Source organism: Dendroctonus ponderosae, unplaced genomic scaffold (genome assembly GCF_020466585.1).
Source record: "Dendroctonus ponderosae isolate FM_Combo_2020 unplaced genomic scaffold, Dpon_F_20191213v2 Dpon_F_20191213_4, whole genome shotgun sequence".
Taxonomy (NCBI): domain Eukaryota; kingdom Metazoa; phylum Arthropoda; class Insecta; order Coleoptera; family Curculionidae; genus Dendroctonus; species Dendroctonus ponderosae.
The window spans coordinates 14,047,590-14,064,911 of NW_026018611.1; the positions used below are offsets into that span (position 1 = coordinate 14,047,590).

The following is a 17,322-nucleotide window of genomic DNA, read 5'->3' on the forward strand; positions in this document are numbered from 1 at the left end:
ACCACTAAACAAGTATTAAAATTTCAGATTTTTAAAAATTTCGAGCACTAATGTAAACACACGGCAAATATTTGTGCTCTGGAATGGGACCCTTTAAGATTTTAAATGGTACAAAGGGTAGCAAAAAGATCTCAAGTATCTTTATCCATTTTCTATGATAATGGTTTGACTCTGAAAGATTAAATCGATTATTATATATCTGATAATGTGATAATGATGTTACACAATCTACCAACACGAAAATATGAATAATAAAGTGTGATTTATCAGATAAATATTAAAGCGTTATTTTTTTGTATTTCACCGGTAGTATTAATGTGTTCAAATTACAAAACTACAGTTTATTGGCCAAAAATCTGGGCAATTTTGCCATAATTTAACCGATTTATTATTTTAATTGCTACATTTGACGGAAGTAAGGCTTTTTGGCCATTAGCGATACAAACATTGTGCGTAATAAATCATTTTCTTTTCATAACTTATATATCTTATACTTATATCCTAAGGAGATAACTTAATAATAGTATTCAATGACTTAAGTTTATCTTTACTTTCGTTTTCTGACTGTTGATCCTACCAATATTTAATATATTCAGGGCGTTACTTCAAGTTGTTTAAGATTTATTATTAAACGAAAGACGTTACCTAAGGTTGTACTTCGAATGTGATTTTTACCTAACAGCTAACGATTAACTTAACAATTAAATGATGTGTCTAGTCTTGCATATTAAGGTATTTGCAGTCACGTAGGTAAATCTAAAATTAAGTAAACCGGTTCAAAGCAGATTCTGGTCAGTCTGAACTTTGCATTTGTATTTAAATTAAACATTTTGTATTTTTTTGAAGCAAAAAAATCATTTGCAGATGTTGGAATAGAGTTGAGAAACATTTTTGATACATTTTCTACTGTAAAAACATGTACTTGTCTGTCTAATTCAAGAATCTTTGACTTTTTATGTATGCTATTATTTTATTGTGTATCTTAAAGTGCGATTAGTAAACAGGATATTTATAAATATTCATATAAACAGCTAGGTTTTTTGTCACAGGTTTTTAAATTGTATGTTTTGATATTTTTATCTCATAAGTTCTCATTATCTCTCAATTTATAACATAAGTGACGTTGTAGAATTTGAACAGTAGAAAGGATATGTGAAATGGTTGTTAAAAATAGCTTTTTTTAAACCTACACACTTTTTACAACTTACAGAAAATAGTTTTTTTTGTATCTAATGTACTCTAATCCTAATAATTTTTATTTGAGATTTGAGATTTAATTTAAAAAAGTGTCCGATCGGTTTTTGAGACTTCTCCGTTTTTGAGGTTTTTTCGTATCTGCTACCGTCAGAACAAAGAGGAAACGAAAAAATCCAGCCAAAATGTTTTCAGATCAAGAAAAATCCCGAATTAAAAGAATTATCATCATGACTGTTTAGAGAACATCGCCCTGTAGATAATCACAACTATTTGAAATGTGCACTTATGTAAGTTCTACAGTGCAACCTAAAATGCCAATTAGAGATGAACATCTTAAAAGTTGCAAAAGCAATAGAAAAAAGTTGAAAAAAAAGTTTTTAAACACTATACACACCACACTTCGTAAGTATCTACTGGCTGAAATTAACCCTATTTTATTTATTACTTTCAGCTGATGAAAATATGTAAAGCCGTCCTTGGAGAAAAACTGTTCACTGCTGTGATGAAAGCCACGTTCTATGGGCATTTCGTAGCTGGAGAAGACGAGTTCAAAATTCGACCTAAGTTGGAAAGACTCAGATCGTTCGGAGTGAAACCCATCCTTGACTATTCTGTTGAAGAGGATATTTCACAAGAAGAAGCCGAGAAACGTGAAGTTGAGTAAGTTAATTTTGTGTGTTTTTTTCTGATGATTAAGTTGCTATAGTCTTATCGCAGGCAAGTTGGGGAAACCTAAAGCAAATACCCAGTTATACCCATCGTTAATAGTGTTAGAATTATAATAACAATTAATTATACAAGGGGACCCGAAAGTAGGTTGCATATTCTACGACTAGAAATAAGACAAATAGTTCATATAAACATAGGCTTCAGCCCATTAGGACTTACAGGTTACACTCACTTATTATGTTTATAATGCTCTTTTTAGGTAGGTTTTGCTTACCATCTGAATTTGCACAGTGTTTAGTTTTGTTCTTGCAATTCCTAGTTGCAATATTTGTATTGTCCTATTTTCCAATCATAGTTCACATCATCGTTAAGTAACTGGAAAGCGCTGACAAATAAAAAAAGGGCAAAAATCAGGGCAGTTTCCGAATTGGATGGATTGTTTCAAAACTGGAGAATGGGCGGGTAAACGTGACCATAAAGCTACAAAGTTACATCCTGTAGATTGTCGCAAACATTTAGCATAACTAGCGGTACTAAACCTGATATATGACCCGTAGTTTGATTTTAGTCGTCAATATCTTGATATACATCGATACGCGCTAAGAGCTGTAGAGACAGAAGTGAAAACGAAATTTAACTTTTGCTACTCAATATATCGTAAACAAAGGGTTTGTGGTTCTACCTGTATATGAAGGTTTTGTCTCTTGTTGGTCGTAGAATATGGTGGTAAAGTTATGCAACCTAAATAAGGAGAGATACATGAAATGCCCATTTCACAAGTCTATAAAATTGATCTTTTAACCGATTTTTTGCATATTTTAACTGTACCTGGCAGAGTATTCACAAACGACTACGTACCGTGATGCTACTACTGGTTTCGTATATAAAATGGAAGTTACTTCAGAAAATAAGTCTTTTCTCAATGTTTACATTGGATTGTAGTGATACAGCTTCAGGGTCTTTCGCATACCGACCTTCATCCACTTCTGGATCCGGAAAATTATTGTCACACTATTAATTATTTTGATCATATCTTTCTCTTCTTCTTCTTCAGTCTGTTTGAGTCCACTCCTGAACATAGGCCTCTTCCATTTGTTTCATTGTGCTGCGAGAATCCAGTTCTTTCCTGTTCGTCTCTGTATTTCATCTCGCCATCTTAACAGGGGTCTGCCCACACTTTTTTTTGTTAGTCGTGGTTTCCACTGCATGATAATTTTTGTCCACTTCATATCATTCCGTGTGACATAATCCGCCCACCACCATTTACTTTACGCAGTTTGTTTCACCTCGTCACTGGCATTGGTTTTCGCCCTGTTATATTCATTCGTTTGCCCATCTCTCAAGCTAATTCCGAGCATTGCTCGTTCCATCGCACGTTGGCAGATCCGCAATCGTTGTATGCTTTTCTTAGCGCGCTTACCTCTTTATTTCGGCTGTCTGATTGATCTTGCCTGGCATTACCGGGCGACAATGAAAAAATTACCTCTCAAAAACTTCATAAAATGTGTAATTTTCAATAAACAAAATTTATCAACAAATAGCAATAAACAACGATTTCAACAACATACTCAGCCGGTTTCAAAGTGGCCTCCTTGTGCGTCTCGGCAGAGCACCAAACGCTGCCCAAAATTTTCTACTGTGCTACGCACCTCTTCCGGCGACAATCGGTCACAATCCCGACGCAGCGACTTCAACGTTTTGTGGCGTGTAGCACAGGACCTGGCCTCTAAAAGAGATCACACACTGTAGTCCATCGTATTAAGATCTGGCGAGTAGGGCGGACATTCCGCCGACGAGGCAAAATCGGAAAAATCGCTCCAGAGTCGCTTTCGGCTTGTGGGCTGGCGCGGAGTCCTGTTGGAACGTCCAATCCGCATCACTAAAGTGCTGCTAGGCCCACGGAAGTACGACGGCTTCGGGGATGTCACGGTGGAAGACGTCCTTCTTGAGTTTGACCCCCTGTTCCACGAAAACAAGAGATCTTGCCCTTGGCGCAAATTCCAGCCCAAACCATAACGGCGGGATTTTGGCTATTTTCGACGATGTCCGATGTGATCCGTGAAGATTTTGTCCTACTGAAAGGAAGCTTGGCGACGAAGGAGTAGTCGAGTCGAGGAGTCGGTGAGGAGCTGAACTTTTTGTAGCTTGTAGGCCTTGAGATGGAGATTATTTCTGAGTATTTGGCGGATTGATTCCCGATTGACACCAATCTCACGCGCGATTTTTCTCATGGAGACCCTCGAGTTTCGACTGGCACGTGCGCTTTCTGCCACTTCCTGGACGGCGACCAGTATAGCCAAGATCTTCAAACCTCTTCGTTCGTCGGACGTTAGATTTGTCGATGCCGAGCGTTCGCGCAATATCGATCGGACGCCTTTTCAACTCGTAACGGCTCTCTTTGGTTTGACATCTTAATAAAGTAGCTTAAACGTGTTGAATAAAATGGAAATAGAACATTTGTGTAGTATTTTTAGCGGATAATCGAATAAAAACAATAAAACCTTTCAATGTTGATACATACTCATATCACATTTGTGACAATTTGGTTGTAATTTTTTTATTGTCACCCGGTATGTTATGCCCAAGATATATATACTCTTCTACAAATTGAAGTGCGTGATTATCGATAGTGACACAAATATTGTCTGGGCTAATAATCTTGCTTTTTTGAAGTTTAATTTCTAGACCCACCATTTGTGATGCTTCCCTCAGGTCGTGTAACATATTGTTAACATATATAACATATCTAAGCTCCCCTGCATTGGTGCTTTTGTGTACAATGTCGTCGGCGAAACGGAGATAATTTACGTATCTTCCGTCTATGTTGACTCTCTTCTGTTCCATAACAATTTCCTAAAGATATCTTCCAAGGACAAGGTTGAATAATTTTGGAGAAATTGAGTCACCTTGCCTAACTCCTCTCTGTGTTCGGATCTTATCCGTTGTTCAGTTTCCATCTAGTTTCACATGGAGCGTAGCATCTTTGTACATGTCTTCAATGAGGCTCATATATCTTGAGTCGATCCTCGCGTTGCTCATCGCCTCTAGCACCGCCCATGCACCACAGAGTCAAATGCGAGGTGTAACGGGACATTGTTAGTCTGTACACTTCTCAATAAGCGTGCGCACCGTTTGGATCTGGTCCAATGTACTAAAGCTGCTCCGGAATTCAGCCGATCCAGCTCGACAGGCTGGTAAAAATCAATCAAACTTATTGTTGAGGCGGTTGGTAATGATTTTGCTGATGAGCTTTCACAAAACGAATAGAAGGCTAATGGGTCTGTAGTTCTCTATGTTAGTTCGGTCCCCCTTTTTAAAGAGTTTTTTCACCTCGGCATTTCTCCATATATCGGGAATATATATTTCCATTTTTCCCTCCTCCAGGCATATGACAATCAGTGCTTTCTCAAGAATTTTTCCTCAGTTTTTTAACATTTCTTCAGGAGATCTTCGCCTGGGGCCTCCCGGTTCTTAATCTGCTTTAATGTAATTCTTAACTCTGAGGTATCAATTTCTGGGATAACTTCGGAGTCCACATTTTGGACTACTTGAAATTTCTATCAGTTTGGTTTAGGTACCGGTTGGCTGTAAAGTTCCTTGTAAAATTTTTTTAAATTTTTCCTTTGCTGGATGGTGAATGTTATTTGCTGCCTCTCTGTTCACTTCTCAACAACTTCTCCTTGTTGGTTCTTAAGTTTGTATATGAGCGACTTTCCTTTTGTTCTTTGATCCAAGTACTTTCATATTCATGTTGTTCTCAATAGCTTCATTTATTGTTTGTGTGTTAGGTCTCAGGTTCTTTGTAATTGCCTTCTTTACTTCTCTATCCAGTGTTTGATATCTTTCTGAATCTCTCTCCGTTGTTCTGCGTTCTGCCAGTAGTTCATTGGTGTTCTGGCTGAGTGTCGTATCAGCTCTTGCTGTTATGGCGCATACTTTCTTGGTGCTACCTGAATATTGCCCACGATTTTTCGGCTTTCGTTGAGTGTCATATTTCTCAGAGCTTGTGTTGGTTTGCATTTTTTGTTGATTTGAGCGTTGTGATCCTCTATTTTTTCTTTAAGTTGGTTTGCGGTTGGCCGAATTACTTTCTCCGTTTGTTTTTCCTTTTCCAGTGTGTGTTTATATTTATTGCGGTTCTTACGATTCTGTGGTTACTTCCGGTATTAAAACGACTGAGAACCGGTGCAAAACTGTTTATTTGTAGTGATGACATAATCTATTTCATTCGTTATTGCGCCATCTGGACTTCTACAAGTCCACTTTTTTAAATGCTGTTTCTTAAAGAATGTGTTCTTGCTCGTACAGTACATTTGTTCTTTGTTCAGGAAGTCAAGCAACATTTCGCTTCTTTTCTTTCGTGTTCCCAGTCCAAAGTTACCGATGTTGGGGTCGTCTGTCGCAATTTTTTGTCCTATCTTAGCATTAAAATCACCCATTATAATTTTGAACTTCGTGTTTTCTTGCTTTTTGGCTGTTGTTAGGTCTTCATAAAATTGCTCGAGGTCTATTAATGTGGATGTGGATGCGTATGTCAGTATGATCTGTATGCTGTGTATTTTGTTCAGTTGCAGCATAATGTAGATAACACGGTCTGATATGGTTATGTGATATTCGTAATATATTCTATCATTTTATTTATTAAGTTTATGTTTTCGTCAATATTATTTTGTTTTATAGATAGTTTTAATCATAAAAGAATGGTCTGATTCTAGAGCTTCCGTACCAGCAGCTGGTGATCAATTGGAAGATGGATCTCTGAAGCAGTACCATGTCGACAAGACGTTCGCCGATAGGCGTTACAAAGTTCAGTCGGCCAGAACTTACTTCTACCTCAATGAAGCAACTTGCGAGCGGAACATGGAGACCTTTATTAAGTGTCTGGAAGCCATTGCAGGTACACAAAATAACATATTCTTTGGAATGGATTGGTCAGTGTGCATTAAGTCATTTTGAAATATATTGAGTTGTTTTTCTGTTCAGCAATGCTATATAACTGTCTATTAGTAAGGGATTCAGAATAGTAATATCAATATAATAGAAATAAAAGCGGTTTGGACAATGGTTATTAATAGTGGACTATGCAAGTATTATTAAAGCTTTAATAATACACGAGCTTAATCCGAAAATTTAGTGAATAACATTTTTCAAGGAACTAGCAACTTTCAATCGACGTCAATTACTTAGTTAAATACCATTGAGAACAGAGGAATAACTTTCTTAATATTTTGGGAGAGAATTTGCCATTTAGCCATCTACTTTCAATTCAGAGTGAGTAGTATAATTCCCCTTTGCTCGAAATTTTAGTTAGTGTTAACAATTTTTGTTTGTTTTCACAATTCTTTGTCGTGTTTCAACGAAAACTACACGGTTTTCACCTGTACTATCCCACTGTATCGTTTGGAGGACATCTGTTAATCTAATTGTAATGTCAATTACATCCCATTTTTGTTCGTTAATCGGTCTGCATGAAAGTATCATTTAATAGACGTGATTTGATGTAACCTTCAAATTCAAATTTGTAAATAATTATGTCTTTAATTTTCGTTTTCAGTCACGTTTATTTGCATAATTAGGTGTGGTTTTGACGGATGGATACCTTTTTGTTTGAATATTATATTGAGGAAAAGCTGAACACAAAAAAATTGTTTGCATATCTAGAACAACTCGCGATAGCCGCATGGAGTTGGCGGAGATAAACTATTCTTGCAAAATCACTCAAGAACCGGATATTGAAACCATCACTATAAAAAAGTTCCGGACCTAAAAGAGAGAAATATTTTTGACAAAATACAATGTAAACGTTTCGTGTGACCTTTTGTAACAAATCCACGAGAATTTACTCACGCACGTTGTTATAACTGAATCGAATGACCAATTCTCTATCCAATGATATAAAAACGAACTCTGTGGCTCAAATGGTTCTTGAGCAACGTCTAAAAAGACGGCGTCATGTTGCAATCGATTTCGCACTTTAAAAAAGAACATTAAAAACAAACGTATTTTTTTCAACAAAAAACTAAAACTGGAAACCATATTTGCATATTTAAAACGGTTCTTTGGAGACCAGCTTCAGATGAGCTTGATGTTAAAATACAAAGCCGCGCAAAATATTTCCAAAGTTTAAAAATTTCTTGCGAAGGAATCAATTTTAATGGGAATCAAATCCACACTATCAGTAAGCTTCTTGTATTGAAACTGGAACCTAAATTTAAACAACAAAAATATAAAGCCGCCCGAAATATTCCCAAAGTTTAAAAAATAACTACGAAAGAACTAATAGCTCAATCGATACCGCCACGTTGATAAATATGGGACTAAAAGTTCTACATGTACATGACAACCAGGGGCTAATGATAAGCTAACCGAAAGCTGCCAAAACTAAAATTAATAACCAAATTAATTTTGTTTGTCAAAAAATATTGACTAAACAAAAAACACGCAAAGAAATCACTTAAAAATGAAACTATTGCTCAATTTCCGAGCAATGATAGAAACCAACAAAATTTAAACTAATTAGAAATCTCCTTCAACAGTACTGGTTTCAAGAATTATTCAGTGTGGCCGGATTGGGCTACTTTAGGGAGAGATTTGCTACACAAGCTTTAAGAAAGCCGCCATTCGACTTTTAGGCGATATTCCACAACTTACACCTTGGCGTTTTGTCACTGTTATCCTTTACGACTTTTTTACTTAGGTCACTATATATATGATATCTAGACTTAATTCTAAAATAAATTAAGGGACTAACACAAATATCAGAACAAGACGAGGAAGTTTCGGAGTTTTGCAACAAAATATTTTCACATATCTTATTTCCTAAACTTATTAAGCTTCGAAGAGGTACCAGCAAGAACTAACAGTGAAGAGGTTTGAATATGGAAAACAAATTTTCTGGGAGATACAATGGTCTCCCAAGATCCGTAATTTCGGAACCCAACGGTTTTTCTTTTAGCGGCTTCAAATTCTAATGGTATACAATTCGGGAAAACAGTGCTCCTCACACAAACCGCTCATTTCACCAGTTTGCTGTTTTTCTTATACGACCAGTTTATACAAAGTTATTCATATATTAATGATTGCAGAAAATTATTTTCACTTCGGTATTTTTGCAGTTACTCGATGGTATAATCTTCACTGGAAAGTCAGTCACTCTTTGTGTTGGAAATTGTTGTCTCCACATATACAGTAATTTTTACTGTTTCCAGATAACTTCTGTCTTTACTATATAAACTTGTAATATGTGATGCTACTGTATAAATAAAACATAACAATGCTTGGATTTTAAAACAAACATTGCACGCTATTTGCGAACTACGAGACAATAAATCGAATGATACGTTACCGAATGAAATATCACAATCGAAAAATATCTATTTATTCGTAAAATTATACATCCGCAAATGGAGTTATAGCTTTAATATCGGTAAAACTCTTGTAATTGTTTAAAATTTTTGTTACCTACTAGGATCTGTATTAAATAATTCTCGCGTTTAGTCTCGCTAGTAAAGCATGATTACACCAGATTATAGTTATTATTTTTAATCCTCTAATTGACAAAATATATTTTCACTATCATGGTATACGTCTGTAATAATCTACCAGTCATATAATCTCCTTACCGTTTCAGATTGCAACTGAAAATTCTCATAGTTTGGCCTTGTATTGTTGCAATTATTGCTTATTTAACTGAAAGATGCATTGGTTCATCTGGAAAATCAAATCAATATTGTAACGGTCTACATTCAATTGGATGGACGTGTCGCAGTTAGAAATATACTGTTGAGAAGGTTAAAACTATTAATAAACTTTCGAATCAGTTGCACTTTTTATGTAACGAAATGAATATAAATAGACTTTAGAGAGTAAGCGACTATTGTATGTTTGAACTTAGATAACGGCTTGGTTATATTCGTATATAAACAGCAGGTATCGTACCATCTAAATTTTTTTGTATCAAATTTTTTAGCAATACGTTATTTCTTGATAAGGACTCAACTAAGTTTATGTAAAAAATATCAAATTTACTTGTAATTATATAAAAGAAAAGTATTTATGGCTGGTTTAAATTAACTGCAGGCAACAGTTGGAAATGTATAGCGGTGAGGGCTAAAATGTGTTTAAAATTGCATATATTCATAAACTGAGCAACCCCAATAGCCATGTCTAACTATATATTAGCTTTTTATGTGAGTAAATAGCAGATTGATATACCTACGAAAAATAACTCACTTTAAACTAGTATTTTAACGATTTTGAAATGTATACGTCAGAGTCACAGGTAATGGAACACTTGTGCAAGGCAACGCTTTTCTCAAGGTCCAAATTCTTGGCTAAAATACTGACTGCGACGCGTTTATGCCAGACCATGATTATTGGGATGCATAATCCATTATATAATTCATATTTCGTCAGTTGATAATTGAAGCTCACTATTTTGTTCATTTATTGATGTTTGTAAATAATTATAGATTAGAACTGAAAGTAAATTTAATAGTCAAGTTAACTCACTTACGCTTTCATTGATTTTCGACTATAGCAATGTGCTAAAAGAAGATATGTTTCCTAGGTATATGGCCGAACTTTAAAATAACAAAACCATGAACGAACCTTTGGGCAAGATTTTGAGATAAGTCTTAATCAATACAAAATAGGCATTTTGCGCAATGACCTTGTTTGTATGTTTTTGTCTTATTCACCTCATCTGGACACAATATTTGTAGGACAAGCACATTAACAAAGCATATTGTGACTTCAATACAATGCAAATCGCAAAAGTATTTTAGTTGCTACGTATGCTGTTTAAGAGTGTATTTATATATTCTATTTCAATTTTAAAAATAATCTTCCCAGCAGAACGGGCGCACTCTAAAAGCAAGTGCTCGCTGTGCTATTGTCGGAAAGCAACCTTATTTCTGCACCAAACTAACTACAAGCAGTTGTCTATGTCTATGTGAAGTAACTAAGGAAAAATGCACATATTTAAAAATAATTTTCATGCAGTCGTTGTAATTGAAATGTAGGGTCCTCTGAACGATAAGTGTAACTGTAAATCAGATACTTACTTAATCCCCTAGATATTCTTTGATCTTTGCTTAACAGTTGTTTTTGCAAGTTGTTATAATTGCCCAATTGTTTTTTGTCTAGACTACCAGAAGAGCAACCCAGGTAAAGTAGAAAAAGCAAGCCCTCTTGTATACACGCAATCAAATAAAAATCCAAAATACCTAAAATCTGGAAGCCTTAACCGGTGCGACGGTTGCAAAATTGTTGATACAGATTTAATTGGCATAACCCGATTGCGAAGTTTTACGTCAGATTTTAGTGGTAACTATAAGGATAAGTATAAAATGATTGTTTCAAAAGTAAAACAAATTTCTCCAAGTAGACATGGGATATCGATATAGTACCTAAAGTATTAACTCTTCTTAATAGAATAGATTTTTTCAACGCTTTTTCTTTAACTATTTTTTAAATGTGGAAAGAGCTTTATCTCTTTTATTTGAGTAGTTAAACTAAAATGTCGCATTCAGTCGTGTGGAATTTATTGGGTCGAGTTAATTTTTTATGTACTTTATCGCATACCGCTGTGGAAAACCCCTTTAGATGTTTTTGATGTAGATTATAAGGCTTTCAAGATGTTCGAAGCTTACTTGTCCGACCGTATTTTTTGTAGATTGCCATTGATTAACAGTAGTTTTTTTGACGTTGATTAATTCAAATTCAAAATTTTTCTTCGGATCTACTGTAGTTTTTATATATAATGGTTTGGGGGTAGTTTTAAAATGTATTTATATTTTAATTCATTTAAATAATTTGAGCAACTAGCATCAACTGGCTTTCTGTGCTAAACAATGTTATTTCGGATGCAGCTTAGCAAAAAGCAAAAAATATCATTTCATTTCTGTCTAACTACATATTTAAAACTTACTAATATTCTCAAAGTGGCATTCTTTATTATGGTCAAATTCACTAGCTGCCATTTGTTCGTTCTGAAACTAAAAGATAAATAAAGCTAATTAATAAAGCTGCATAAACTTTTTACCGCACATACTACGTGTTAATTTAGAAGATGCTATATAAAAAAGTAAATGTGTTCAATGGTAATATTGCTTGTGAACATTAACTGCTTCAAGACCTATTATTGCATACAGCTTTTATTCAAAACATTATATTGCATTCTTTTTTATCCAATTAATCCAAGTGGAGTCAGTATTTTGTATTTTGTAAATAACCAGTGCTTCAGTTGACAGTTGTTTGTAATGGTATTAATTTTGTTCCAACTACATAATTCGTAGGCTTTGTCATTCGTATACATCATGCAAGAAATTTGTTGTTCTATTAGAGTTTATGATGGATGATACGTAAATACCACTAACATCCAATATCATTAACTATAATTGTATCGAAATTGTTTTGGAACTGGCAACTTAGTTGCTGAATAAATGCTGATCTCTTCTGTTTCAGGAGCCACCTATGGCACTGGCATTACAGCCATTAAGCTGACTGCCTTGGGCAGACCTCAACTTTTGGTAAGTATATGCCGTAAGCTTCGTAGGAGAAATGATGTTAGTTTCCTTCATGCAGCGAATGCAGATTATACTTTTTGCAATAATAATCTAGTCGTGATCTTGTCGATTAAGTGCAATTAAATTATATAATTAAAAAAATGTTCTGAAGTTCTATATGTATATGTAGATACTAATAACTGCACTTGAGTAAGAAGGCTGAATAAAAAATGACAAATAAAAGTGTTGGCTTTATTTGTGTCTAGTAACTTTCGCAATATTAAATGTTAAGATTCATTTATTGATAAACAGGCCAAACCTTGTGCGAATACCGTTAAAATGCACTTCACTTCGAATAATTTACCATTTCTGACTTTCTAGCGTTTGGTTTTGAGTTGAAGGTTTTGTGATAAATACACTTTTTAAATTTAGCTTAATTTCAAGATATTTAATTATTATTACAAAACAAATCTTTTTTGATTGGGTGTATTTATTTATTGTTCTAGCTTCAACTTTCTGAAGTAATCATGCGAACTCGTCAGTATATGGCGGAAATCGTTGGAGGAGAAGGTAACGTTTTGAGCCATCACACGAAACCCGAAGAACTCGAATCGAAATTCGAAAAAATTCAAGACAAGGAATCTCTCCGAAAGTTCCTCACCCAAGTAACCTACGACAAGGAAGGGTACGTTGTGTTAACAGTTGTTTGAGAAAGTACTTGTTCCGAATAGGCTGGCGCCGAAACAAATTTCATATAATAAAAAAATAATATCAGGCAAGGACCAAGTGAAAAATGTGTTAGGTTCCAAGTTTAGAAAAAATAAAATTTAAACATTGGAAATTGAAAGTAGTCGAAAACGGGTTTTTGTCATTTACGACGAAATATGACCTCTTAGCGGAAAACGTTCAATTCAAAAGTTATAGATAAGAAAATAATGTACTTTTTCTTTAAATAATTTTTTTTCTTTAAATCTTTAAGTAATTTTTCTTTAAATTATAAATTTCCTAGTACAAGAGCACACTTGAAACTGCTGCATCGGTTTTATTGTTTTATCAACTGTGTAACATATACGAACGCAGATCCGATATCATTTTAATTAACTCTCTTTACTATCGCTACCTAGCACTTAACTAAATACATGCCATCTTACATAATTTATTTTATTTTCAGTATTCTCCATTTGTTTCCATGGTCTGGAATTATCGATGAGAATCAAGAACTAAGTACTACTTTTCGAGTACCCGATTTAAAGACTGGACGCATGGCTAGACTTATAACACAATTGTCCACAAAGGAAGAGGAGATGTTTAAGAACATGATCAGAAGGATAAACACAATTGTCAAGGTATACCATTTTTATTAGCTTTTATTGATAGTTGTTTCAATTGTAGAAGCAAATGGCTTTGTCTACACGGCGAAACCTAATAGAAATTGAGATATTTAGGTTCTAACGTTTGCTTTTGGTTAGGCTGCTCAAGAAATGGATGTACGCATAATGGTGGACGCAGAACAAACTTACTTCCAACCTGCCATCACTCGCATCACTTTGGAGTTCATGAGGAAATACAATAAAGAAAAGGCAATTGTCTTCAACACCTATCAATGTTACTTGAGAAATGCCTTAACTGAAGTAACAACCGATCTCGAACAGGCCAAGCGTCAAAACTTTTATTTCGGAGCAAAGCTCGTACGCGGGGCTTATCTGGAACAGGTAAAGAATATATCTTGATGTTTTTTTACATTTCTGTATGCAGATTATGAATCGATTTTATTACAATGAAGGTATTTCATATCAAAACGATTTAAAAGATAAATATAAAAAAATATGTAAAATATAAACCGGTTTGTTCGGTAGTCAACTGGTTGGTCATTTTACACTAAGCGTGCACGAATCGGGATCCTTTTCAAATGAGATGCACATTTTTGGGTCTAAGAACACATTTCTGACTGACACCCGGTCTGAATGAAAGTTCAAGTTTCTTTCAAGCCGAAGATCTCTAATTTGTAAATTAGGTTGATTTAATGCTCATAGCAATGAATTGCAAAGAGAAACAAACAATATTTTAAATATTTTATTATAAAAACGAATGTGATTAATTTCAACAAGTAGACGTAACGGTGACTATTTTATATGTATACATATTTCGCTTACGACTATTGTTATTATTATTACTTTTACAATTAATATTTAGTATCGCTTACAAATTGTTATGAAAGTCCATGTCCCAGGTATGGGTTTAAGCCTCTGTCCCATGAGATCTGTCAATTCGCCCGTCGTTCGACGAACTTAAGTTTTAAGAAATTGGTGAATTTTTTATGCTTTTACTTTATGCATTTGGTGTGCGAAATCCATAAAAAATATTTTTTGATCAAATGGAAGCATGCCGAAATTTATTTAAAAATAATATTGATTTACATTTAGAACTGTTTTCCGGGCTTTAGAGTCATTAAAACCCTCACCGAAAGTGCCAGAAGAATTTGCGAACCAGCTGACTTAGAAAGAGAATTGAAACACCTAGAAAGGGCCTTTAGTTGGAATGGATACAGCAAGAACGAGTTCAATAGAGCAATTCGACCAAGAAACCGTGGATATCGTCCGGAGAAAACAGATACGCATAATGAGCGTAAGGGTTGGGCTTGCCTCCCATACATACGTGGAGTCACGGACAGGATCGGCAGGATACTGGAGAAACACAAAGTCAAAACAGTTTTTAAACCAACTCGAACAATCCAACAGACTTTGAGATCGGCCAAGGACAAACGGGATTCTTTATCAGCACCAGGAGTCTACAGAGTTCCACGCAGTTGTGGCATAGCATACATCGGCACCCCAAAACGTAGTGTTACAAGTTACAGATTAGGACAAACAGAAAAATCAGCAGTAGCGGAGCACGCACTGAGAGAGAGACGGCCACCAAATACGTTTCGATGAAGTGGACATTTTGCACCAATCTTAACGCTATTACCCGAGACTAACCAGAGAGGCCATTGAGATCTTCAAACATGACAACAATTTTAATAGGAAAGAAGAAGTAACGGCCCTTAATCCAGATTTCAAGAGCGTTTTGCGGCAAACAGCGTGTGCGCCAAAACATTTGAAGCCCCGCCCACTCCCTACGCATGAGCTCACACGGCCGGGCTGTTCAGTAGTTGAACCAGTCTTAGTCGGTAAGCACGGTAGATCACTTCGCCGACTGCCTCGTCGCCTTTGATAATGTCCACCGCAGTTGTGGACGAAACGTCAGGGATAAATTCCCATGGGCCACGGCTTCAAAGCCCGGAAAACATTTCTAAATGTGATTTGACCGACTGTGAAAGCATTCATAGTCTGATAGTGTTGATTTATATATGATTTTATTATGAACTTATAGAACTGTAGCTAGTCATTAAATATTAATTGCTATACCAAATCTATTGCAACATCCCTGTATGATACTGCGTCATGACCATCAAACCACAAAAACATAACTGTGTAGGAATAAGCACTGAGTTTTCAAAATTCACCACCACAGCACACCTCTGAACCACCACTCTAAAGCAATATTTACAATTCAAATCGTCTGGCTTTATCTTCAGCCACTTCTCGGCTTACTCGAAAATGTTCAGGGAAAAGTTCTCGAAAATGTTCATGTTCATGAAAATTCAAGACCCGTATATTGAAACATGGACTCTTCCAAAATCTTATTTTTTTTGTCTTCGCTTACCACAATTATACAAAACGACTGGATGAACTTGTATCATTGTTTCCAAACATTTAAAATTGAAATAATGTGCTCTATATGGAAAAGATAAACCAATTGCGTACAAAAACTCATTCACTAGACATTTTCACAAATCTGAAAATTTTATTTCTTGTAGGAACCATGCGTTTACCCTTTCTAATCTTAACACGTATTTTGACCACTGGTACAAGAGCAAGTTAAATCTTTATTGCCTAAATCAAGCTAAGGCTATTAATGATTAGGACATTACAACAGATTTACTGAAAATATTACCTCTACCTTAAACTACTATTACCTTAAACTTTGTATCAAACAACAAAAACGATCGAATACAGATTCAGAATCATCATCATATCAATCATATATTTTAAGCCAGATTGTAAAACAGCCCAAAATGCACAGCGCAAGTTTCCAATTAAACATTTCTTAGTTAGCAGTTTGATGTTCCAACTCGTAATTTGTCCTGTGTGAACGTCGGATTCTTAGTCGGATGCGATATGTTAATTTGTTCTATTTCTAAATTTCAGTTGTTGAGTAGTCAACAGGATAACGTGCTTTCACCGTTTATTTTGTGTTTGAATTTTCTCAAACGATGCCTGTTTCAGATTTTCAACGTCCGCTTTTTTGCAGGAACGCGCGAGAGCTGCTGCTATGGGCTACCCTGATCCTACTAACCCCAACTTTGAAGCTACTACTGAAATGTATCACAAAACACTGACCGAGTGTCTGAGAAGAATTAAGGCTTTCAAAGATAAGGGAGAGGACAAGATGATTGCTATCATGGTGGCATCTCACAATGAGGATACTGTACGATTCGCCATAGAAAAAATGAAGGAATTTGCGATTGAACCATCTGATAAAGTAATTTGCTTTGGCCAGTTGTTGGCCATGTGCGATTACATCACGTTCCCGTTAGGTTCGTATAAAACAACTCAATCTAATTAGAATACACAATCATGTGTTTTCGTAATCGGTTTTAGGACAATCTGGCTACTCTGCTTACAAATACATCCCGTATGGCCCAGTGAACGAAGTATTGCCCTACTTGTCGAGAAGGGCACACGAAAATAAGGGTGTTCTCCAGAAAATTAAAAAAGAAAAGAGACTGTTAGCTAGGGAAATCCTGAGACGCTTTGCTACTGGCAAGATTTTCTATACACCAAAAGGCAACTACATCCCCGTATAAGTTATTGAAATGTAAGTGATATTGATAGCTGGTATTCGT

The 17,322-nt window shown here is 35.4% G+C and overlaps 1 protein-coding gene across 2 annotated transcripts in view; it reads left to right on the forward strand.

The window, feature by feature from the left end:
- LOC109546508 (proline dehydrogenase 1, mitochondrial) overlaps window positions 1-17,322 on the forward strand; it is a 45,050-nt gene that overhangs the window by 25,057 nt on the left and 2,671 nt on the right. Inside the window, exons 2-10 of one of the 2 annotated variants that reach the window (XM_019917485.2) lie at window positions 1,649-1,857; window positions 6,582-6,763; window positions 11,014-11,034; window positions 12,334-12,398; window positions 12,881-13,059; window positions 13,546-13,720; window positions 13,844-14,086; window positions 16,728-17,013; window positions 17,078-17,294. In XM_019917485.2, the coding sequence (XP_019773044.1) occupies window positions 1,649-1,857; window positions 6,582-6,763; window positions 11,014-11,034; window positions 12,334-12,398; window positions 12,881-13,059; window positions 13,546-13,720; window positions 13,844-14,086; window positions 16,728-17,013; window positions 17,078-17,283 (1,566 nt within the window). In that variant the 3' untranslated portion in view covers window positions 17,284-17,294. The remainder of the gene's footprint in view (window positions 1-1,648; window positions 1,858-6,581; window positions 6,764-11,013; window positions 11,035-12,333; window positions 12,399-12,880; window positions 13,060-13,545; window positions 13,721-13,843; window positions 14,087-16,727; window positions 17,014-17,077; window positions 17,295-17,322) is intronic. The other variant, XM_019917486.2, reaches the window with a different exon arrangement.